This window comes from Elephantulus edwardii, unplaced genomic scaffold (assembly GCF_000299155.1).
Source record: "Elephantulus edwardii isolate Elephantulus edwardi_28Jun2011 unplaced genomic scaffold, EleEdw1.0 scaffold00092, whole genome shotgun sequence".
NCBI lineage: Eukaryota > Metazoa > Chordata > Mammalia > Macroscelidea > Macroscelididae > Elephantulus > Elephantulus edwardii.
This window is the reverse complement of record NW_006399842.1, coordinates 1,925,400-1,950,535: the sequence shown is the minus strand read 5'-3', so window position 1 is coordinate 1,950,535 and position 25,136 is coordinate 1,925,400. Positions and strand designations below refer to the sequence as shown.

Below are 25,136 nucleotides of genomic sequence, written 5' to 3'. Positions count from 1 at the left end.
AACATTTCTTCATGTGTTTGTTGGCCATCTAAATGTCTTATTTGGTGAAGTGTCTGTTCATATCCTGTGCCCATTTTGCAGTTGGGTTGTTTACCTTTTTCTTGTTGTGGTGGACATTGCCTATTTTTAAAGATCACACTTTGAAAAATTAGTTTCCAAGTTTTCATACTTTCAAATGCTGCTAGTGTTAATGTTACTATATATTAATTTCTAAAAACCCAATCTATAAAGTTATTTTAATAAGGACTTTGATTTTTACTTGAGGTAGATCCATTTGAGTAATAAATAGTCTTTATCTTTTGTGGAAAGCCCAACTTCATACTAAATATTTATAATAAACCAAATGTTATATCAGGATATGAGGGAGGTATGGATACAAGCTGGAATTCACCCTGAAGCACTAAGGCAAAACTTAAACATTTACAGGGGTAGGCACTAAGACAAACCTTCAGCGTTTACATGATTCTTGTATTGTATTTGCTAACCCTTCCCTCCTGAGCCAAGCATAAGGTTTTTAATAGAAAGAACTTAGCTTCATTTGCATAGAAATATCACTGTGATTTGCTCCCTGGCAATTTCCAATGAAAGTACAGGGAAGCTGGGATCTGCGGTTCAGCTATTCGAGAACTGTTCACCTCCTGCTTTACCTCTTTATACTTATACATTCTTGGTGTTCTGTCTTGTTATTAATACTTACTAATATACTTTACCCTCAGTTTACAGCAATCTTTTTATATCCAGAATCTGGATACAAAGAGGAAATAAACAATGAAGTAATTCTAATCTGGTGAAGCCTTTTAGACATGAGTTTTAGGAGATAAAATGGATTTGGTGGGGGGGGGAAAAGTAATGTAGTTCAGGTAAATCAGATTAAAGGCAAGAGAAATAAAAACCCAGAGTCCCCATATGATTTTGTGCGATGACACAAATGTCGTGTGAACCTGTTTAATATAAAAATACCTACCATTTACTGCTGTTTAATCTTACTCTCTTTTCCATCTGTCTTTATATTTGCCTATTGGTCCAGTGGTGAGAAATTATGCTTTCTTGATATTGAGATGCAATCCATATCGAAGTCTGTAGACTTTGATCTTTTGCAGCTTGCGTTTCAAATCCTCTCCTCTTTTTACAAGCAAGGTTGTGTCATCTGCATGATACAAGTTGTTGAGTCTTCCTCCAGTTCTGTAGCCACCTTCCCATTGATATAGTTCAGCTTCTGAAATTATTTACTTAACATACAGTTTGAATAGATTGGGAGAAAAGATTTACACCTGACGCATCCTTTTTTTAATTGTAAACATTGCAATGTTTCCTTATTCTGGTTGGACAACTTCTTGGTGTATGTATAGATTTGGCATGAGCCAAAGTGTTCTGGGATTCATAATCTTCTCAATATTGTTATGATCCACACAGTCAATGATTTTTGCATAGTCAATAAAACACAAATAAACATCTTTCTGGTATTCTGTGCTTCCATCTGAAGTCTGCAACAACAACCCTCTTTAAATTATCTCTTCTGAAACCAGCTTGAATTTCTAGAAGTTCCATACCACTGTACTATTCTGGTAATTTTAAAACTAATCTTCAAGGTTCTATTTGCATGTGATTAATTATATTATCCGATAATATCTACATTCAGTTAGATAAACCCTTTTTTCAAATGAGAACAAACATGGATATTTTCCAATCAGTTGACTAGATAGCTGTCTTCCAAATTTCTTCGCATAGACTAGAAAGCATGTCCAGAGCTACATCTGTTTGTTGAAACATGTCAGTTGATATTCCATCAATTTTGAGGGCTTTGTTTTTGTTTTTGCCAATGCCTTGGACTTCTTCCTTTACTGTCATTAGTTCTTGATCAGTTGCTACTTCCTGAAGTTATGCAGTGTCAACCAGTTCTTTTTGGTACAATGTATATTGCTTTCATCTTTTTTTTATAAGATTTTAATTTATAAATTTAAAAACCTACACTTTTTCACTATTTTTCTCCTTTTTCTCTTCTTTCTTGGTATCACTCTTTCCCTTATTGTCCCTTATCTTTCCCTTATCCTCTTTATCATATTTTTTGTCTTTTCACTCTTTCCCCTGCCCTTCTTTTTTCTCTGCATCCTGTTTGGCAATCTTGTTGATGAGGTTGTACAGGGCAACCGCAGAATGAATCAGTGAGATCAACTAAACCACCACTATCTGTTTATTGGTCTTCAGATAAAAGACCTGGACAAACTCCTATAGGCTGATGCCTGGCAGCAGATTGAAGATGTCTTGCAGCTGGTAGATGTGGTTGATGGGCAGCTTGCCCATGGCCATTTAGTCTAGACAGTGCTTCCTGCAAGGTTAAATATTTTATAGTACTGAGACTCAAGACTTGAATTTGTTTTTCAGTTCTTTCAGCTTGAGAAATACTGAAAGTGTTCTTCCCTTTTGATTTTCTAGCTCTAGCTCTTTGCATATGTTGTTAAAATACTTTGTTTTGTCTTCTCAAACTGCCCTTTGAGAGCTTCTGTGGATCTCTTTTACTTACGTTTTCTTCCTTTTGTTTTGTACTCTCTATTTTTTAGTGGGATTTTCAGTCTCCTCTGACATTCACTTTGGTCTTTTCTTTCTCCCTTTTAGTTATTCTATCCTTTTGCTTTCTTCATGAATGATGTCCTCGATGCTATTTAAAAACTCATCTGGTCTTTGATTATTAGTATCAAGTACATCAAATCTATTAATAAGATGGTTTTTAAATTCAGGTGGGGTAGACTAAAGGTCATTTTTGGATTCTCATGAGCTTTTCTTCACCTTCTATTCAAACTTGCACATGAATAATTGATGCTCTTTCCACAGTTGAACCTACCCTTTTTTTGACTGCTGATACTGAGTTTCTTCAAAGCCTCTTTCCACAGATATAGTCAACATGAGGTTAGGTTCATATGTATAGTGACCATTTATGTTTCTTTTAAAGTATTTGCAATGAATAAATAGTTCATTGCACAAAATTCTACCATTCTATCTCCAGCCTCATTTCGGTTACCAAGTCCCATTACTGTTTCTTCTTTTGGTTTCCAACTTTTGCATTCCAGTCATCGATTTTTATTAATGTATATTGGTTGTATATTCAATCAATTTCAGACTGCTTGTATGTCAACTTGGCCAAGATTCTCAAGTTTAGAAGGTATATAATAACAAAATCATTACCTACAATGTGGTCTGATGGGATAAACCTTGATCCAATATAAAAGGACGAGGGTTGGTTGCAACACCATTAATCTAGTCACAGCCCTGACCTATGCTGGGAGTCTGCTAATTTTACACACACACACACACACACACACACACACACACACACGAGTGGGGATGTGTGTGTGTGTGTGTGTGTGTGTGTGTGTGTGTGTGTGTGTGTATCTCACTATGGTGGCCTAGAGGCTAAGGAGCTGCGCTTTCAAACCAAAGACAAGGATTTTCCCTCTCCAGCTTTTCCTATGTCTCTGTGTCTGCCTCTATCTCTTTCTTTATACACACACAACACATACATATATGTATATCTACTGACTTTGCTTCTCTTGAAAACTCAGTCCTAAAACAATACATATGTACTCCATCTTATTTATTCATTCATATGTTGATGGACACTTGAGATGTTTCTACCTTTTAGCTATTGTGGTCAATACTGCAATGAATATTGGTATAAAATTATCAATTTGAATCCCTGCTTTGAGTTCTTGGGCATATATCTAGGAGTTGAATTATTGGACCATGTGACAAGTCTATGTTTTACTATTTGAGGTACTATCTAATAGTTAGGAAGTTCTGGTGGCCTACTAGGTAAGGTATTACACTGCCAACCCAAAGTACATGGTTTAAATCCATCAGCTGCTCAGAATAATGACAGAGAAAGATGAGCAGTTTCTTTCTGTGTGATATACAGGCTTTGAAAACCCACTTGAAGGCCAACTTAAGTTGTTTCTGACTTGAGAGCATATAAAAACAGCAACAGCCTAACTTTCCCACAATGACAGTACCATTTTACAAGTCCTTAAGAAATGGATGAAAGTTCCATTTTCTCCAGACTCTCATAAAAAACTATTGCTTCTTCGTTAAAAAAAAATAGTCATCTTAGTAGATACGAAAAGATATTTAATTTCAGTCTGGGGTTTTGTTGAAGGCTGTTTCTACATTGACTGAGATTATCATGTGAGAGTTTTTTTCCTCCTTTCATCTATTCTGTTAATATGATGTATTGCCTCAATTGACTTTTAAATGTTGAACCATCTTTGTGTTCCTACGCTAAATTTCGCTTGATCATTTATATAGTCCTTTACTATTTTTATAATTTTTTTTATTTGGTTTGCTAGCTTTTTGGTGAGGACTTTTGCCTATCAATAAGGGTTCTGGTCTATAGTTTACATATAGTCTTTTTTGTCTTTGGTATCAAAATAATACTACTTCATTAAATGAACTAAGTACTGTTCCAAAGTTCTTGAGTTGCTAGTCCTATGGCCTAATTAAAAAAAAAAAGAAAGAAAGAAAAGAAGAAGAAATTGTTCCTTCTTCTATTTTTGGAAGAGATTTAGAAATATGGGGCCACTTCCATAAATAATTGCTAAATTGCTAGAATTCCCTAGTGAACCTATATTGTCCAGACTTTTTTTTTGGTTAGGAGGTTTTTCATTACAAATTAAATTTCTTCATTTTTAGAAGTGTTTTGAGATTTTTTTTTCTCTATTTCTAATTCGTATCATTTTATGAAGTTTGTGTGTCCCAGGAGTTTGTCCATTTAATCAAGGCTATCTAGCTTATTGGTATATAATTATTAATAGTACTTTCTTGTGGTCCTTTTATATCTGTAGGTCAGTTGAAATGTCCTTACTTGAACTTCTGGTTTCCCTTGTTTTCATCTCATATTTTTTTTCCCTTTGTGAGTCTAGTTAGAGGTTTGGAAACCAAACAACAAGGAAAATGCTTAATGAAAAGCTAACTGAATCTTGGTAAAAATAACCTGATGGTGTTTTTATTCTGACCCCGTTTTTTACTTCCCATGTCAGCAGCATCTTTGAAAAGAATACATCCTTAGTTTAGGTTCTTAATACTAGAAGGAGTAGAACAGATCTTACTTTCAAAGAATTCTCATTGTTTGTTTTGCCCTGTCTGAGGGCTCCTTGAAGAACTAGCTCAAAGTGCCTACTTTTATTTCACCTAACTCAGATCTCTCCCAGTGTCAAAGCAGCATTGTGTCAGATATTTATTTAAAAGTAGCTGACACCAAACGTATTAGCTGCTGAATGTCTGGGTTAAGGGATAAAAATTGATGTGAACAATAGACAAACCCAAAGCTTTAAAGAAAGGGTGTGTGTGTGTGGGGGGAAGCAATGTCTTTGAAAATTCTCCCACATATTCCTGGAAAGCCACAAGCATGCACAGGAGTAGATTATGCTCACAGAAGACCTGGAGGATGTATACTCTTCCATTTGATTGACCTTCAGGATCCACACAAGTAGGAAATGAAGGTTATAGTTGAGTTACAAACTTCCTTGCTGAGTACTGAAGGCATGATCCAATAGAGAAGCCACAGGAAGACTGTAGTACTAAAGCATAAACTACACAGATAATCTACCTGTCTTATTTGGGCTTTGGTTTGCTCATTGAAGACGAGGAAAATCAACTAAATGATCTCAAATACATCCTTATGCTTTTGACCTCTCATCATTCTGGGACCCTTGAGGTTATGCTATGTAAACACTCATAGTACATGTGGGTCCAAATGTCCTTTCCCAATGGAGTCTTGAAATAAATATTGCAAAAAAAATGTATTTAGCATCATATGGTATATCAATAGTAGTATGGTTGATGGCTGAAAAACTTCTTGGAGCCAATCTACAGATGAGTCTTATATGATGTGAGACTTGGATTCTTACGTGGGATAAAACCAGTCTGATAGTTTCAGTTCTTCTGATTGATTCTTCAGAGACCTATAAGGGGAAATAATGGGAAGAGTCAAACTGTACCTGCTAGAATTTTAGATGATTGTTGTTGTTAAGTGCCATCAAGTTGACTACAACTCTCAGCTACTCTATGAATAACAGATCTAAACCTTGCCCTATTCTATACCATCCTCATGGTTTCTGTCATGCTCACGCCTATTGTGGAAGTTACTGTGTCAAATTATTCTTATTGAGAGTCTTCCTTTGTTTTTCTGATCCCCTACCTTTCCCAGCATGTTGTCTTTCTCTAAGGACTTGTTCCTCTTAAAAATAAATGAGATGAAATTTCATCATCCTTGCTCTGAGGAGAATTCTGGTTGCACTTTCTTCAATGTCTATCAAATAATGGTATAATAAGGTATAAAATAATAATAATAATAATTATTATTATTATTATTATTATCATCATCATCATCATCATCATCATTATCCCCACTTTAGCAGACAAGGAAACTGAGGCACAGAGAGGTTTCAAGGGTAGCAAGGCAAACAGTTTTGCTTAATTCTTTACTATTTTTCCTCACTATACATTACAGGCACCCTGGTTATAGAACTAGTAGGCTTTAGGGAAAGCTGATCCTAAAATGAGTTTGTGAAAGATTTGAATGTCTGTGGAATTGAGTATGTCTCATATATGTCACAAGAGGAAGACTCTTGACTAAGTGGATTGATGCAGTGATTACAGAAATGCGCTTAAGTATGACAGAGATTGTAAAGATGGCACTGGACAGGACAAGGTTCAGATCTGTTGTTCATGGAGTCAATATGTCTCATATTTGACTGGACAGCATCTAACAACAGCATGTGTCATGAGGTTGCTTGTGTTCCCATGTACACAGATGAAAGTAACATCAGTGTCAGGGATGCATCTTTATTGACACTTTGATTAATGAGTATTAATACATTAAGGTTACAGAATCTTAATGCTAAGAACTAATATTAATAATAGGACTGTTATTATAGTATATAACAGTAAATATATTTTGCCTTAAAGCATTCTTTCCTCTCTTGGTGTGAGTTGCAGCAGACTTTCCTTGAATTCTGCTACCTTTAACTGATTGCTTTCAGGTAGTTGAAGTTACTGCCTTTAGTATTAGTCATGACTATACAAAGGGATTTGGAAGCTCTGGTGGACTAGTGGTAAGAAGCTGTGCTGCAATCCTAAAGGCACACAGTTTGAGTCTACCAACTGTTCCATGGGAATAGGATAGGCAGTCCACTCCCATGCAATTAACTGCCTCTGAAAACCTGCTGCAAGGCCACCTATGAGTCAGTTCCAACCTGATGATATGCAGCAACAATACAAAAGAGTTGGATTTACACAGTGATTCAATGGGCTTAAATATTTTGGAGATTGCTGGGATAACACAAGATAGATCAAGTTTCAGATGTCTTGTTCATAGGGTTGTTATGAGTCTTAGATGTCTTGATGCTACCTAACAACAACTCAAACAACAATACCCAGTAGAGACACGTTCTGTGCCTGGAATATGAAAATCTAATCTTTTACATTTTTTTCTTATGAAATGAGTGCAAGGTTACAGAGTAGATTGATGTTGGACTCAACCATTCATAAATGTTCTGTTTTATGACACAGATTATATCCCTACATTGTATAATCACTCTTTCCATTATCTCTATATGGTTCTTTTCCCCATTCATCTCTCCAACTTTTCCCTTTCTACTGTATGAGTTTTATTCTTAGACCAATGTTGCCCTTGTGATTTTGTGTAGTTGATTGTTCTAAGGGTGGAACACCTCCCTGGTGTTACTGTCCATTTTAGATATCTATATATTCTTTAGGTGCCACATTGTTTTGATGCTTGTCATAGTGGTGAGTTCAGTTCCAGGCTTGAAGAGACATTAAGGGCAATATTGAAAATCTTGTTAATACATTGTGTTCTTTTCCCACCTATAGATAACATGATCTTAATGTAAGTGTTGTAAATAATAGAACTGTGAGAGAAACAAAGCTCATGAATACAATAAACATCAGAAAAGAAAACCACTTCTTACTTTACTATATTATTATCATTGATAAGAAGTTGAAGAATATAGTGTTGGATGTTGTGCATCTTTGTGAAAGTTTTCCTCACTGAAGACACTCTGATGGCATGACTTTGTGTTTGTCATGTAGTCAATAAGACCTCTTGAAAGTCTTTATGTGAAGTCTTTACTCTTGTGTCAAAAGCTTAAAAAGACCTAAAGCTAAGGGCTTTTTCTGGTTCTGTAATATATTTCCTGTCACTAACCCCTGTGTTTGTCTTAATCTGGAAGCTCTGATGAAACCTGTCCACCATGGATGACTCACTGGTATTAAAATACTAGTGGCACAGCTTCCAGCATTACAGAAGCCAGCAAGTTACCTCTATACAGTAAACTGACAGACAAGTACTATACTTATTAGGACAAACTAGCTTTGTACTTATAAGGACTAACTATAACTACTGAATAAGCAAGCATATATATACATGCACAAATTATAAAGTAAACAGCACTTTGCAAATGATTCCCTTCAATCCTCCCACCACTTCTCCCAATACAGAAAACTGGCATATAAATGCTATATTCCTAATATCAAACCATAAGAAAACAAGCAAGAAAGCAGATTTCAGTGGAGCCTGCTAAGCCCATGGACTTCTCCCAGCAAGGATGACTCAGGCCCTGGTTGTACTCCCTGTCTGTCTGCTGCTCCTGGTTGAAGAAGGCACCCTGGCCATCTGCAGACACAACTTGCTTTAATGAATGAATTTTTTAAAGATAAAAGCAAACGGGGTGTGTGTGTGGGGGGTGGGGATAGGGAAGAAAATGTGCAACAATCAATGAATGGAAATCCAAGTTTTCGGTAACCTTTGGTTAAAAATCCCAGTAAAAAATTATTAAAAAGGAAACAAAAAATCTTCACCACCAGACCAATAGGTAATGTCGTGATAGATGGAGAAGAGATATAAATTGTTAATCACTTCATCTTACTTGGATCCACAATCTACACCCTTGGCACCTGTAGTCAAGAAATGAAAAGACCTATTGCATTGGGGCAGTCTATTGTCAGAGACCTTTACAAAGTGCTGAAGAGCAAAGATATCAGTTTGAAGACTAAGGTACACCTGATCCAAACCATGATCTCTTCAATTACATCTGACAGTTGGACCATAAATAAGGATGACAGATAAAGAATTAATGCCTCTTAGTTGTGGTATTGGAGAAAAGTGTTGAATATCCAATGGACTGCCAAAAGAACAAACAAGTATGTCTTGGAAAAGGTGCAGAAAGGATGATGCTTGGATACAAGGATAGTGAAACTTTGTCTCACATACTTTGGGCATGTTATTAGGAGATACCAGTCCTTGGAAAAAGGACATCATGCTTTGAAAGATTGAGGGTCTCAAAATAACTAAGAGATATCATCCCAGTAAAAACAGCAAAACTCAACAGAGCAGCAAAAAGCAAATGCTGGAGAAGTTGTAGAGAAACTGGAACCCTTATTCACTGTTGATGGGAGTGTAAAATGGTGCAACCACTATAGAAGGCAGTATGGCACTTTCTCAAAAATTTGGAAATAGAAATACCATTTGACCCAGCAATTCCACTACTGGGAATATACCCTACAGAAACCAGAACTGCCACCCAAGCAGTATATGCACATCCATGTTTATTGCAGCTTTATTCACAATAGCAAAGAGTTGGAAACAATTAAAGTGCCCATCAACAAATGAATGGCTAGAGAAGCTGTGGCATATTCACACAATGGAATACTATGCTACACTGAAAAACAAAGAACTCATGAACTATTATACAAAATGGGTGACCCTGGGGGACATTTTGCTGAGTGAAATATCTCAGTCACAGAAGGACAAATACTGCATAGTGCCACTGTTGTAAAATGGGACTGACATAGGGGTTGGGGGGAACCTAAGAAAAGGAGATAAATAATGTATACTGTATTGAAACAGATGAGGGAGAGAACTATTTAAAAAGAATATAGGATTAGGTATTATTTTCATGACAAAATGACGTAAAAAGAAATGCATATTAAAGTAGATTGTGGACTGGGGAGGGGAGATTGTATAACAATGAAATTTTTTTTCCTTCAAAGAGAAAAATGAACTGGGGGGAGGGGTGGGCAGGGAGGAAAATGGGCAACTATGAATGAATGGGAGAAAAAAATGAATGGAAAGAATATGCTGTAAAAAATATATATGTTGCATTAAAATATCATTCAGTAAAAAAAGAAAGATTGAGGGCCAATGAAGGAGGGGAGGACAATCAGTGAGATGGATAGCACAGTAACTGTAATGGTGGGCTTGAGTGTGTCCAAGATGATGAAGATGGCATGGAATAGAGCAGAGTTCAGATCCATTGTTCCTATGAGTCGTAGTTGACTTGATTGCACTTAACAACAATAACAGCCCCTCTATTTCCATTAGGAATAGCACTCTTCCAGTTTGTTTTCTTTTGACTTCTTACATTAAGCAAATATCTCCAATATATTCTTGTAAAATGGTTTTGGTTTATTCTGACTGCAGGAATAAAGGCCCAAAAGTATTCTATTACCCTCCAATCAGTTTTGTCCTCCAAGAATGGGTCATAGCATATTTGTAAATAAAGACTCACCAGAACCGAGACATCCTCTATAGCTTCTTCATGCTTTGTACAAAGGGAAAGCATTATCTTACTTTTTAATCATACAAAGCATACCACATGTAAGACAGGTAGAGTTGGGATCAATCAAAGCACTTATTTCATTTGCCAGATATGTACTAAATACAAACTAGATACCAGATACCATGTTGGTAATAAAGATATAGAAATGAATGTAATACATTCGTTGCTGCCAAGGACCTCATCTGTGCTATCTAAACAGCAACCATACTTGCATTTCTCTAATTCATTGGAACAAAAATACTAGAGATGCAGTCATACCATCAAAACAACAGAATCAGAGTAATTCATAGTTGACTTTCCAGCAGATTTTCAGAGACTAATTTGTACAAAAGGAGGTTGCCCGTTTTTCTCCTCCGGAGCAACTAGTGAATTCAAACCATCTACCTTTGCATTGGCATGAAAGCAGAACACTCTTTCTACTTTTTCTTCTCTCTCTCTCTCACTATTGGTTTGCTTACAAAGTTCATATTCATTGCGTTTCACACTATTCTTCGTTTCCATTGTGTTTCACACAATCATTCTCATGCAAATATATTTTATAAAAGTCTTAAATAAGATACCAATTATTTAAAAACGTCAGTTTTTCTATAACATTTAATAAGTAATATTGTTTTGTGAATTTAACATTGCTTCTTCACACGTAGGATCTTAAAATTAATCTATTTTAGCTATGATCCCATTAGGAAAAAGGATTTGGGTGTTGTTGATTGTATTTGACAAAAGGCATTTCTGATTTATCCATGAAGCTTGTCTATAACCTTTTTGACATATCAAATACAAAAATTAACATTAAAATATTGATTAAAATTTAACTTAATTTAATTAAAATTAAAATATCAATTAAAAGTAAAATACCAATATAAAATAGTCAATAAGTTTATATAGTTACCTGAAGTGGTATTTTCTATGTGTAGCCCACATAGAAAATAAAAGCAGTAATAATAGAATTATTATTCTTTTGTGTGCCATCCTTTCCTGACAGGAAAACAGAAGCAGATGAAAGTAAATTAAATAAATGCAATGAATATAGAGTAAACTACCTTTATACAAGAAAGAAAGAATGTATAATTTTTTAAAGAATGTATAATTTAAGACATTAATTAAGCAGTTAACCATATGTATGATCCTTGTTACATGCCATAGAGTCTAGTGCAACTCCTAGCTACCCTATGAACAACAGATCTAAAGCCTGTCCGATCCTATGCTGTCCTCACCACCTCTCTGGATGTCTATAATTGTGAAAGTTAATTAAAGAAAAGCTTTGCCTGTACAAGAGACACATAAAAACGCCACCAGCCCAGGCCAAACTCACAAGCTATTATCTATGGAAAGATATTATTATGAAAACACTTTCATTGACTTTAAATAACTATATAGTTATGAATGAAGTTCTTTTCTTTAATTAAACAATGAAATAAAACTGTTCATTTCAATAAATGTGATAGGACTGATAACAGTATAAAATACATGCCCTTTCTCAAAAGTGTTTTAATACAAACTTGATCCAGAACTGGAGACTCAGTTGTAATTTTTAGGTTCTCATCACACTGACATTGAAGCTTTATCCATCATTTCTACAAAAGTCCTTGTATCATTTAATCAGTGAAATATTCAGTTTTCATGTACAAAAAAGGAATTTGATAAGGTTCAATTTGGGTGTAATTAAGCACAATCTCTTACCTTATCCCCTCTAAGATCATGTAAAAATTTACACAGCTTTTTTTTTGAAGCACTATGATGGTTTGAGAAGACAATGGGAACCATTAAGAGGTCATATTGTTCAAAAAATAAATTTTGAGACCTTGAGAAATCATGACATTCTTGTTTGTATGTTACTTCAGTCTTCTTTAAATGATGATGTCATTAGATTCTTTCTTGATGATAAAATAATTGGGTAGCTGTAAATGATTCTTACAATATATTATTACCTAAGATATATAAAGAACCCATACAACCAACAATAATAAAAAGACAAACAAGTTAGAAATACACAATAGATTGAACAGACACTTCACAAAAGAAAATAAATAGCTAACAAACATAGAGAAAAGTACTCAGTATACCAGTTATTTTAGTATTTGTATAATATGCTTTACCTCATCATTTTTGTTTGAGCTTATCTGTGTCTTTATATATATATTAAAAATGTATATGTTATGATTCTCAACTCACTCATCTCCATTGAGTTGGAACCAACTCATAGCTAATCCATCAGCGGATTTTCTGAGGCTGTAAACTCTATGGGAGGGGATTGCCCACTTTCTCCCATAGAGATACTGCCTTTGGATTAACAGCACAACACTATGAACTTTGCCACCAGAGCTTCCTATTTACGGCTGGGTCTTGCCTTTTTTGTGTGTGTGTCATTCTCTACCTTTTAATTGGAGTTTTTAAGTCAAACTAGTTGACTTAAGAGAATTAATTTGGAATTGCTAATTTGGATAGATTTTGTTTCTTATTTATCCAATCTGCTTTTGTTCATTTACTATCTTATATTGGTTCATTTTTGTAGTCCATTATATCTCCTTGTTTGTTTGGTTTTTTAATAGTTGTTCTTTTTGTTTGGTTTGTTTTTCTAAAAAAATAATTTTAATGAAAGTTTACAGACTTAGGGTTTCCATTCATTCATTGCTGCACTTTTCTCCCTTCTCCTTGTACTCCACCCCCAATTCACTCTTCTCCCTGAAAAGAAAGAAAAACTCATTGTTGTGTAATCCCTCACCTCCAAGTCCACTCCACTATGCAGCCTTTACTCTGGACTTCTGTAATGGCAAGAATACCCATTCATATATCCCTTTTAAACAGTTCTCTCCCTCATCTGTTTTAATGCAGTATACATCATTCCTCCCCTCATTTTCTGTCTTCCCTCAACCCTGATGTCAATCCCCTTTTACAACAATGGCACTATGCATTATTTGTCCTTTTGTGACTGAGATATTTCACTCAGCATAATGCCCTCCAAGGTCATCCATTTTGCATAATATTTCATGAGTTCTTTGTTTTTCAATGCAGCATAGTATTCCATTATGTGAATATACCACAGCTTCCCTATCCATTCATTTGTTGATGGGCCCTTGGGTTGTTTCCAGCTCTTTGCTATTGCGAACAAAGTCGCAATGAACATCACTGTGCATATATCTGCTTGGGTCACAGTGTTTGCTTTGTTTTTACTAGTTAATCTTGGCATTAGAGTGTGCACATTTTGATTATCACAAATCATTCTTTTTAAAAAAAATTCATTGGATTGCATACAATAATTCATGTACTTTATTTCATCCAGCTACATTGTGTTTTATACAGTCTTGCATTGATTTTCATACATTCATATACATTGCATTTTATAGAATTCATTGTTGTTGTTGTTGTTGTTATGTGCCATCGAGTCGCTTGCAACTCATAGCGACCCTGTGTACAACAGCCCTAAACTCTGCTCTGTCTTGTGCCAATCGCACTGTCTCCGACACTCCCATCCTGATTATCCCAGTCACTGAATCAATCCACCTCATAGAGGGCTTTCCCCTCCTGCGCCGTCCCTCCACCCTCCCAAGCATGATGTCCTTCTCCAAGGACCTGTCTCTCCTCACAACATGTCCAAAGTATGTTAGACGGAGCCTCAGAATCCTTGCCTCCAAGGAGCCACCCGGTTTAACCCTTTCCAGGACGAATCTGTTTGTTTTCCTAGCAGTCCATGGTATTCTCAATACTCTTCTCCAGCACCACAGCTCAAAGGCATCAATTCTCCTTCTATCCTCCTTGGTCATTGTCCAACTCTCTGATGCATAACAAGTGATTGCGAAGACCATGGCCTGTGTCAAACGCACCTTAGACTAAAGAGGGAGACACCATTGCTCTTCAGTACTTTGGAGAGGTCCCTAACAGCTGATCTATGCATATTATTACTTAATCTTTTCAAGTCTTTTTATTTAATCTTCCTATTCCTTCAGGCTCCCTTCTATCCACCCACGAAACGCTGCTTTCCTAGTGACTTCCTCCCTTCTCCTTTATCCAACAACCCTTCATCCTTTCCCTTTCCCCTTCTAGCCATTTCTAAACATCTTTTTTTTTGTAATTAATTTTTTTAAATTTATTATTATTAATTTCAGTAAAAATTTACAGAGACTTTGGATTTCCACTCATTCATTCTTGCACTTTTCTCCCCTCCCAACCCTCCCCCCTAGTACACTATCCTTTTGGAAAAGGAAGAATTCTTTCATTGTTTTACAAAGCCTCCCCCAGGTCCACTCACCCTGTAGCCTTTGCTCTAGACTCCTGTCATGACAAAAATACCTAATCACATATCCCTTTTAAACAGTTTTCTCCCTCAACTGTTTCAAAGCAGTATACATTATTGAACCCATCTTTCTCAGTCTCTCCCCAACCCCAAAGTCAGTCCTGTTTTACAACAGTGGTACCATACAGTATTTGTCCTTTTGTGACTGAGATACTTCACTCAGCATAATGTCCTCCAGAGTCACCCATTTTGAACAATATTGCATGAGTTCCTTGTTTTCAATGCAGCGTAGTATTCTATTGTGTGAATAGACCACAGCTTCTCTATCCATTCGTTTGTTGATGGGCACTTAGATTGTTTACAACTCCTTGCTATTGTGAACAGAGCCACAACAGACATGAGTGTGCATCATTTCTAAACATCTTATCCTTCTGTTTTTACAGAACTAAACTAGTTATATCTAAACTAGTTACCCTTTTGTTTTTATAGTAACTGTCTTATGAAGTATTTGTCCTTATGATACTGAGATAGTTCACTCAGCATAATGCTCTTTAGACTCCCCCAAGTTATATTGTATCACATGGGGGGGGGGGTTTGTTGTTTTTCTTAGTACACTTTATTATGATTTTTAAGAAAGTATACAGAATGATTTTCATTCATTCATTCATTGTTACATTTTCCCTCCTTTCCCTTCCCCCTCCCTAGCTCACTTTCTTTTTTTTTTAAAAAAAAGATTCATTATTGCATAATTGTTCCCGTCCTCCTCTTGTAGTCCACTTTGCAATGTACCACTTATTACAGATTGTTGTCATACAAATAATATCTAATCATATATTTCTTTTAAGCAGTTCTAGCTCTCATGTATTCCAATGAAGTGTTCATTATCTACTTTCCCCCCTATTCTCCTTCCAGCCCATAAGTCTTATTATAACAGGGGTGTTGTGCAGTATTTGTCCTTTTGTGATCGAGTTTTGTTTTTGTTCTCAGCATAATGTTTTCTGGGGTTACCCATATTGTGTAATTTTTTTTTGTTTTGTTTTTTGTTTGTTTTTAGAGATCATACAGCCTTTTATTTACAAATGAAACAAAAGGAGCTATTAAACTCATAAGATTACATGTTTTCATATGTTTAACAGTTATTAAATCTTTAGCATGTGCCAGAAAGGACACCTGTCCATTCATATGCATTACTAATTTAATTTTTATGATATCTCTTCTCAAAACTTTAAATCACTCTATCAGGTTAGAATCAACTCTTAGCTGACCACCCTCCAGTGGGTTTCTTTTTTAAAATTTTTTTCTACTAGTTTATTTACAAAATTCAAGTACAAATTTGAACAAATTCTTTCAATTTCTCTCAATGCCCCCACCCATCAAATTGTACAACCCGATGATTAATCCCTTCCCCCGCACATCCACATCCCTCTGCTTCCAGCCTCTCCCACCTTCTTAGATCCTTATACTCATTCTACAATAATAGTTTTATACAATATTTATCCTTATGGGACTGAGTTTGTTCATTCAGCATAATGCTCTCCAGTCCCTCCCAAGTTAGGTAATAATTTATGAAGTTATTGTTTCTCCATGCTGCATAGTTTTCCATTGTGTGAAAGTACCATAATTTCTCAATCCATTCGTTTGTAGTTGGACATTTGAGCTGTTTCCATGTTCTTACAATGGTGAATAATGCTGCTATGAACACTGGTGTACTGCCAAATACAACCAGAAATGCACAATCTAAAGAGGATAAAATTGATTCATGGGACCTTCTAAAAATAAAATTTCTATGCACATCAAAAACTTTTTCCAACAGGGTGAAAAGAAAACCTACGGACTGGGAACAAACATTTGGTAATTCCATCTCAGAAAAGAGTCTTATAACAAAAATTTACAGAATACTCCTGGGCCTCCACAAGAAAAAGACTAATAACCCCATTACAAAATGGGCAAAAGGCATGGAAAGAGTTTTTACAGAGGAAGATATTCAAATGGCAAACAGACACATGAGGAAATGCTCCAAATCCCTGGCAATAAGAGAGATGCAAATCAAAACCACAATGAGGTACCACCTCACTCCAGTAAGAGTGGCAAATTTTAACAGGGTGGCAAGTAATAGATGTTGGAGAGGATGTGGTGAGAAAGGAACTCTTATACTTTGTTGGTTGGATTGTAAAATGGTGCAACCATTCTGGAAGGCAATTTGACACTTCCTCAAAAAGCTGAACATAGTAATTCCATATGAGCCAGCTATTCCACGACTTGGAATATACCCTGAGAATATGAGAACTAAGGCACAAACTGTGAGTTATGTAATGTTTTATAAGTTCACTGTTTTCCAGGACTGCTTAGTATTCCATTGTGTGAATGTACCATAGTTTTTTCTATCCATTCATTTGTTGATGGGGACTTGGTTTGCTTCCATCTCTTTGCTATTGTGAATAACACAATAATAAACTTGGACATGTATACATCTGTTTGAATGGAAGCTCTGGTTTATATAGGGCATATTCCCAGTAGTGGAATTATTGGGTCAAATGGTATTTCTGTTTCCAAATTTTTGAGAAAGCTCCAGACCACCATCCATCATGATTCACCATTTTACACTCCTACCAGCAGTGAATAAAGGTTCCAGTTTCTCCATAACTTTGCCAGCATTTGTTGTTTGCTGCTCTGTTCAACTTTGCTATTGTTGCTGGAGTGAGATGAGATCTCATAGTCGTTTTGATTTGTGTCTCTAATAACATTTCTTCATGTGTTTGCTTGCCATCTGAATGTCTTCTTGGGTAAAGTGTCTATTCATACCCTGTTCTTAATTTGTCATTGGGTTGTTTACCTACTTCTTTTGAGATGTGTAGTATTCTATAAATTTTAGATATGAGTCCCTTATATGTCATTGCCAAATATTTTTTCCTAGTCTGTGGGTTTTCTTTTTACCCCATTGGAGATGTTTTTTGATGTGTATATGAACTTGATTCTTAGAAGGTCCCATTCATCTGTTTTATTCTCTCCTGACTGTAGGTTTTAAATTTTGCTTGGAAGTCTGTTCATGCTGTAGACTAGGGCTTCTAAAGTAGTCCGTAGGTTTTCTATGATGAATTTTTGTAGTCTTTGGTTTTACTCCTAGGTCTCTCATACACCGTGAGCTGGTTTTTACGTATGGTGGGAAGTACTGGTCTTGCTTGAGTTTTATGCAGATGATTTCTCAATTTTGCCAGTAACATTTGTTATAGAGGCTGTTGTTTCCCTACTTAACCGATTTTGTCTCCTTGTAAAAAATCAGTTGGCCATAGGTGCATAAGGTGATTTCTGGGTTCTCAATATTGTTCCATAGGTCTATGTGTCTGTCACTGTTCCAGTACCATGCTGTCTTGACCATTATGGCTGTGTAGTAGGATTTTATTTCTACCTTGTTTCTCTTTTTCAGTAGTGCTTTATTTATTCAGGGTCTCTTTCCATTCCAGATAAAATTGGAAATTATCTTTTCAATCTAATTTAAGAATAAAATTTGTATCTGTTTTGGGATTGCATTGAACTTGTAGATTGCCTTTGGTAGAATTTTCATTCTTATGATATTCTTCGTATTCATGAGCATAGTATATTCTTCCATTTCTCCAGATCTCTTTTTGTTTCTTATGGTAATGTGGGTTTAAAAAAATTTATAATAATAATAATAATAATATTATTATTATTATTATGTGTACTGTCAAATCAGATTTGACTGGTACAGGAGGAGATTGCCCCTCCTTCTCCAGCAGAGCATCTGGTGAATTCAAACCACGTACCTCTGGGATTGCAGTGCAGCTTCTTGCCACTAGGCCACCAGAGCTCCCCATAGTTTTAATTTTTGTTGCTTTGTCTTTGTTTTGTGTCCTATTTTCTTTGTCTCATCAGGCAACAGAAGGTAGTAATATGTAGCCACACATGCGCGCGCGCACACACACACACACACACACACACACTAATCTTCAGTTTCATGAATCTGATAAGGATAAAGACTTGTCCATGTTCCACCTGATGGACAAAAGACTGGAGTCACCATCAGCCCAGTCAATCCTCAAATGCACTGAATTGAACAGAGAACTGCGCATACACCTCCGTCCTGTATCATACCTTGGAGAGGACATGTTGTGAAACACTAACAGTTATCAAATTAGCAAGAAGTGCAACACTTGCATGGTTTCATCAAATATATAAAAACAAAGTCAACAACACAATGTCTTAGAGGCAACAGATAACTTTAACCCACTCAAACATACAGGAAAGAAATACAATGCCAAAAAAGTGAGCATAATGCAGAAATCATCCAGAGGGGGAAAAGTACTATTGGAAATTGTTGATAAGGAATTAAAAAGAATGATAGTTCAATGTCTTCATCAATTTGAGAAAACATTTGAGAAAGCCACAGGAAACGAGGAGGAAAACATAAACAATTTCTAGAAGAAAAAAATACAACATAATAGTAAATAGATAAGCTAAATGAAAAATGAAAAGCAATAGAGAAACAACAAATTGAAATTCAGAATATTAAGACTAAAATTACAGAAATAGATAATGCATTAGAAAGACAAAAGACCGGAATTGAAGAAATGTAAACACAGACATAGTGAAATGGAGAATGAATCCTTCAGTACTAATCTGTTAGAGGAAGAATGAGAAAAAAGAAAAAAGAAAGAGAAGAAAACCTTAGAATTATTTGGAACAACATAAAGAGGGATGAATTACACACAGCTGGGATTTCAAGACAAGAAGAAACAAACAAACAAAAGCTCAGAGGAAATTGTTGATGATTTGCTGGAAGAAATCTTCCCAAATGTTATTAATAATTAGAAAATATGCACTCAAGAAGCTGGAAAAAAAAACACCACCAAATAAGACATAGACTCTAAAAGAAAAAAACAACAAAATATATCATAATAAAATTTTCCAAAACTAGAGACAAAGAAACAATACTCAAAGCAGCTCAGGAAAACAGAGTTAGCACTGTGGCATTTGGACAAGAACAAACTGGGAGGAGGGTAGAGAGAATAGTGCAACAATGAATGAGTGGAAGCCCAAAATCTCTGTAAATGCTTATGAAAATTAATAAAATATAATTATAGAAAAAAAAGAAGGAAAACAGAGTTATTTAGAAAGAAGAATCAATAAGACTAAGATCTGATCTCTCAAGCAGACCCCATGTAGGCAAGAAAGCAATAGACAGACAAATATAAAGCCTTCAAGGGAAAAATTGACAACTAAGAAATCTATACCCAGCAAAACTATCTGTCAAACACGATGGTGAAATTGGAATATTTCCAAGTAAATAGAACTAAGGGAATTTGTAAAAAGGGAAGCTTTGGTGATGGACAATCTCCTCCCATGCGATTAACTGCCTCCAAAAACCAGCTGGAGGGTCAGCTATGGGTCAGTTCTTACTCAGTGGTACACAACAACAACAAAGGAATTTGTGAAAGAGGAAACTTAGGTGATGTGTCTATAGGGAACTGCACTGCTAACCCAAAGCCTGCACATGTGCGTGGTTCAAATCCAATAGCTCCTCAGGGGAAAGATGAGCAGCCTCCTTCCATTGCGACTTACATTTCAGAAACTTAGTTTCTTATGAATTAGGACTGACTCGATGGCAATGAATTGAATTGACACGAACCTTATAAGAAATACTAAAGGGAGTTCTTTAGACCTTAGGTGTTTGCTACAGAAGGTCAAGGGCTGCAGTCTTCAATATGGATTGAAGCTCAACATCAAGAAAACAAAGTTTCTCACTACCAGGCCAATTGGCAGCATCAAGACAAATGGAGAGGAGATTGTGGTTGTTAACAATTTTACCTTGCTTGGTTCCACAATGAACATTCCTGGCACCAGAAGTGAGGAAATGAAGAGATGAATTGCATTGGGAAAATCCGCTGTCAAGGATTTCTCCAAAGTGCTAATAAACAACAATGTCAGTGTATGGTTTTTGCAATTACTTGCCACACATCAGAGAGCTGGACAATGATTAAAGATGACAGAAGACGAATGTCTTTGAGTTGTGGCACAGGTGAAGACTATTAAACATTCCATGGACTGCCAAGAGAACAAACAGGTCTGTCCTGGAGAAGGTGAATCCCACTTTCTCTACTATATTGAAGCTCTGTCTCCATACTTTGGACATGTTGCTAGGAGGGACCAGTCCTTGAAAAAGGATATCATACTTGGAAGGGCAGAGGGACAGTATAGGAGAGGAAAACCCTGGGTGAGATGGGTTGATACAGTAACTGGGGTAATAGGGACAGATAGATCAGAGACAGTGAGATTGGCTCAGAATACCGAAAGGTTCAGAATTATTGTGCATAGGGTCACTATGAGTCACAAGCAACTCAACAGCACATAACTACCACCACCACCAGCCAACAACCTGAAATTAGCATACATGACTATATCGTTAAGAAATTAATCCAGACATAGAAATATGCAAAGCAAAATAAATTTGTGAGACTAAAACTTCGGGATCAGATATATAAGTCCAGAAATGAGGAAAACTAAATGCAGAAAGAGGGAATAAAAAGTGTAGTTACAGAACTTCTAAAAAGATAGAAGGATGATGTGACTTTAAAGTGAACTGTTCACAATTTAGGAATAAAATAGTAGATTATAGGGTAACCTCTAAGAAAATTATTAAACCTTCTCATCAGAATAAAAGGCAAAACTCACATTTAATAAACACTAAAATAACACCAATGAAGTGACATTATAAGAAAGTCACAAAAATGTGTCTTTATAAGTATAAAACCATACCTATCCTTAATTATACTGTATCTAAATAAATGAAATGATCAGTCAAGAGGAAAAGAATATCAAAATAGATAGGAAAATATAACTGATCAATATACTGTGTATAAAGAAATACACCTTATTTTTTAAAAAACAACAACAGACTAAAAATCAAGGAGTAGGAATAATCTGTCAAGCAAATAACAATAAAAATATGAAGAAGAGTGACAATATTAATTTCTATAAAATAGACTTCCAGACAAAAGTCAGCCCAAGAACCAAAGAAGGACATTATATGATGATTATAGGGTTAACTGAACAAGAGGACATAGCTATAATTAATATCTACGCATATTAATATCTTGTGGCTTAGAATTCAAACTTTAAAAGAGTCAACAGGAAAATAATTCCATATAACAGTAGGAGACTTCATTACATCACTTTCAATTAATGATGGAATGACTAGAAAGAAATTCAACACAGATGAAGAAGTAAACAATGTAATTAAAAGTACTGAAGAGCAATGGTGTCACTCTGGAGACTAAGGTGTGTCCGATAGAGGCTATGGTCTTTGTAATAACTTGTTATGCATTAGAGAGTTGGACAATGACTAGGGTGGATAGAAGGAGAGTTGATGCCTTAGAGCTGTGGCGCTGGAGAAGAGTATTGAGTGGACCATGGACTGCTAGGAAAACAAACAGATTCATCCTGGAGAGGATTAAACTGGGCTGCTCCTTGGAGGCAAGGATATTGAGGCTTCATCTGACATAATGTGGACATGTTGTAAGGAAGGACCGGTCCTTGGAGGAGGGACATCATGCTTGGGAGGCTGGACGGATAGCGCAGGAGGGGAAGACCCTCTATGAGGTGGATTGATTCCGTGACTGGGGTAACCATGATGGGTGTTTCAGAGGCAGTGTGATTGGCACAAGATAGAGCAGGATTTAGGACTGTTGTACATAGGGTTGCTGTGAATTGCAAGTGACTCGAGGGCACATGGATCTTATAGAAATATATGGAACACTCCACCCAACAACAGATATGTCTTGAAGAAACTTCAGCTGGAATGCTCTTTGAAGGCAAAGATGACAAAGCTTTCTCTCACATACTTTAAGAATGTTGCTAGAAGCTATTCCTAGGAAAGAGACATCATGCTTGGAAAGATGGAGGGTCAGCAAAAGAGAGGAAGATCCTCAGTGAAATTGATTGACACAGTGTCTGCAGTAATGGGCTTAAATGTGTCTGAGATGAGGAGGATGGCACAAGATAGGACATGGTTCAGACCTGTTGTTCATAGGATCTCTATGAGTTGTACTCGACTCAATGACACCTAACAACCACCACCTGACAAAGTCACGTTGTGAGCTAGCAGCTTTCATGTTACATACATTTCATTGCCAGTAAAAGATCTGCATTTCCCTTTGATTTGTTTCACATTTTCACATTTGAACCAATCATAACTTGGGAAGGAGTGTGATGGGGGCATGCTAGTTGAGTTAGACCACTTACACTAATTCCATGGAAATTACAGATAAGGAAAATTATAGATTACTGGATGTGAGTGAGCTACATATGCTGGATAAATGGGAGAGAGGAAGACAGGAGCTTGTAGATGTCAAGACATTGGGCTTTGCTTTGCACACATCTCCAAGGTGATTTCATCCAGTTTTAAAGGCTTAGCATCATTTTGGAATCATTGTCTAAAAGTCTTGTTACGTTTTTCCGTGCTGTCTGCTTCTCTCCCTGAAACCTCATTCCTACAGTGTTCTTCTCTCACTGATTCTCTCATCGTTTTTCAGAGCTCACGTCACAGTAAGAACCTCTGCAGCTATTTCTCTTCCCTGGACAGCCTTATTTCTCTATTCTTTGTACTTACCTGCAACTTGTTACTACTCATATAATTTTCTTGCTTCTCCAACTTCACTTTATGGCGAGTTTAGGCTTTCTTCCTGCCTAAAAACCTACCTTAAACTCTGAGCGTTTTCAATCTATTAAACATTGTAAGTGCTTCTCTTTAATGCTTGACAAAAGAATTGAGAGTTGTTGAAGGCAGGGTTTTTTTTGTGTGTGTGTCATCAAATTTAAAAGATGTTTAACATGTACTGTGTGTGTACGAATATGTGCATGTGTGATCATGTGTTTATTAAGGAAGGCAGCCTAGAATGTGGAACGGACACAGGTCTTAGACTGAGGCATTTTTTGGGCTCAAATCCTGATTCTATATCTCTTTCTGAGTATGTGACCAAATAATCTACTCTTGACCTTGTCTTCTCCCTAAAGTATATGCATTCAGCCTATAAATTTTCATATTTATGAATACACTATTATACCTGCTGTTAATTTACCTAGGGTACATTTAATAAAAATTGTTATGCACTGTTGAATCAGAACCGACTCATAGCTGACCCACCAGTGGATTTTCAGAGGCTGTAAATGACATGGAAGAAAATTGCCCATCTTTCTCCCGTGAAACAGCTGGTGGATTTGAACCACATGCCTTTGAGTCGGCAGTGCAATGGCACAGATGCTAGTCTCTCATTAGTACAATCACCTGATAATGCTCAGAAAGATGTGCTCTTTCATTGATAAAAGTCAGGCCCTTCCAGTTGTACGTGGCCCCCAGATTAGACCTGGAGTAGAAGGAGATGTGACTGTGTCCCTACCTGTCCTTTCTATCTTACTTTAGTTATTTAAGGCCAATATGGTTACAGCCACTGTCTTGATACCACAGTTCAGCATATTCACGGTGTTGACATCAGTCTTGAACAAATTTTAAATTACACATCATTTTGTTGTACATCATGCATTTTAGCTTATTAAATGTGTTTGTGCCAGGGGTGTTGCATAAAAAGTGTGAAATGGTACAGGCCTGGGAATATCTTGAGATTGATAGTATTCTTATGACAGAAATTCCTGTGTAAGATTCTTCTATAAATTTCATTTTTGTGAAAATAACCTTGATATGAAACAGGGTCTCCCAGAACAGGTCCTATCAACATATTTATCTTTGTTGGCTCTCTAGTTTGAGCCTCAGCTTCACCTTTCTGAAGCTCATTTTCCTCATCTGTGAAACTGGAATTATACTCTACATGAGGATGCCTGGCTAATACCTGCAGACCTCTGTCCTGGGACCCCAGTGGGGACTAGCCCAGGCTCCTCATCACCCATGCACTTCTGCTCTGGTGCTCTGGACACTATGTGCGGCTGTAGTTGCCCCTGATGTTCCTGCAGACTTTTGTCCTGGCCTCTGGCTCCTACCGAGGCCTGGCCTGATTCCCTCATTACCCACAGATCTCTGCTGTTTGCTGTATATACCAAATGTCTCACTACAGCAGCCTGGTCACGTTTAGGTTTTTGTTTTTTTTTTTACATTTTTCTGAAGTATTTTTATTTGTTCATTTAACAATATAACACACACAAAATTACAATCTATATCCACATACAACTGTTTTCTTTCTCATTTACAATCGCAAGGTTACCGAGTCCAGAGGAACTGATGTAATCTCTGTATGGAACTATCTTTCAGTAGT

General features: G+C 36.4%; 1 protein-coding gene across 1 annotated transcript in view; it reads right to left on the bottom strand.

Moving 5' to 3' along the window:
* The window catches only part of LOC102854707 (N-acetyllactosaminide alpha-1,3-galactosyltransferase-like), a 23,438-nt gene extending 12,847 nt beyond the window's left edge, over positions 1-10,591 (bottom strand). Inside the window, exons 1-2 of the mRNA XM_006890747.1 lie at positions 10,578-10,591; positions 5,898-5,951 (exon numbers count right to left, since the gene is read on the bottom strand). Coding sequence (XP_006890809.1) covers positions 5,898-5,951; positions 10,578-10,591 — 68 coding nt within the window. The remainder of the gene's footprint in view (positions 1-5,897; positions 5,952-10,577) is intronic.
* Positions 10,592-25,136: the final 14,545 nt, after the last annotated feature.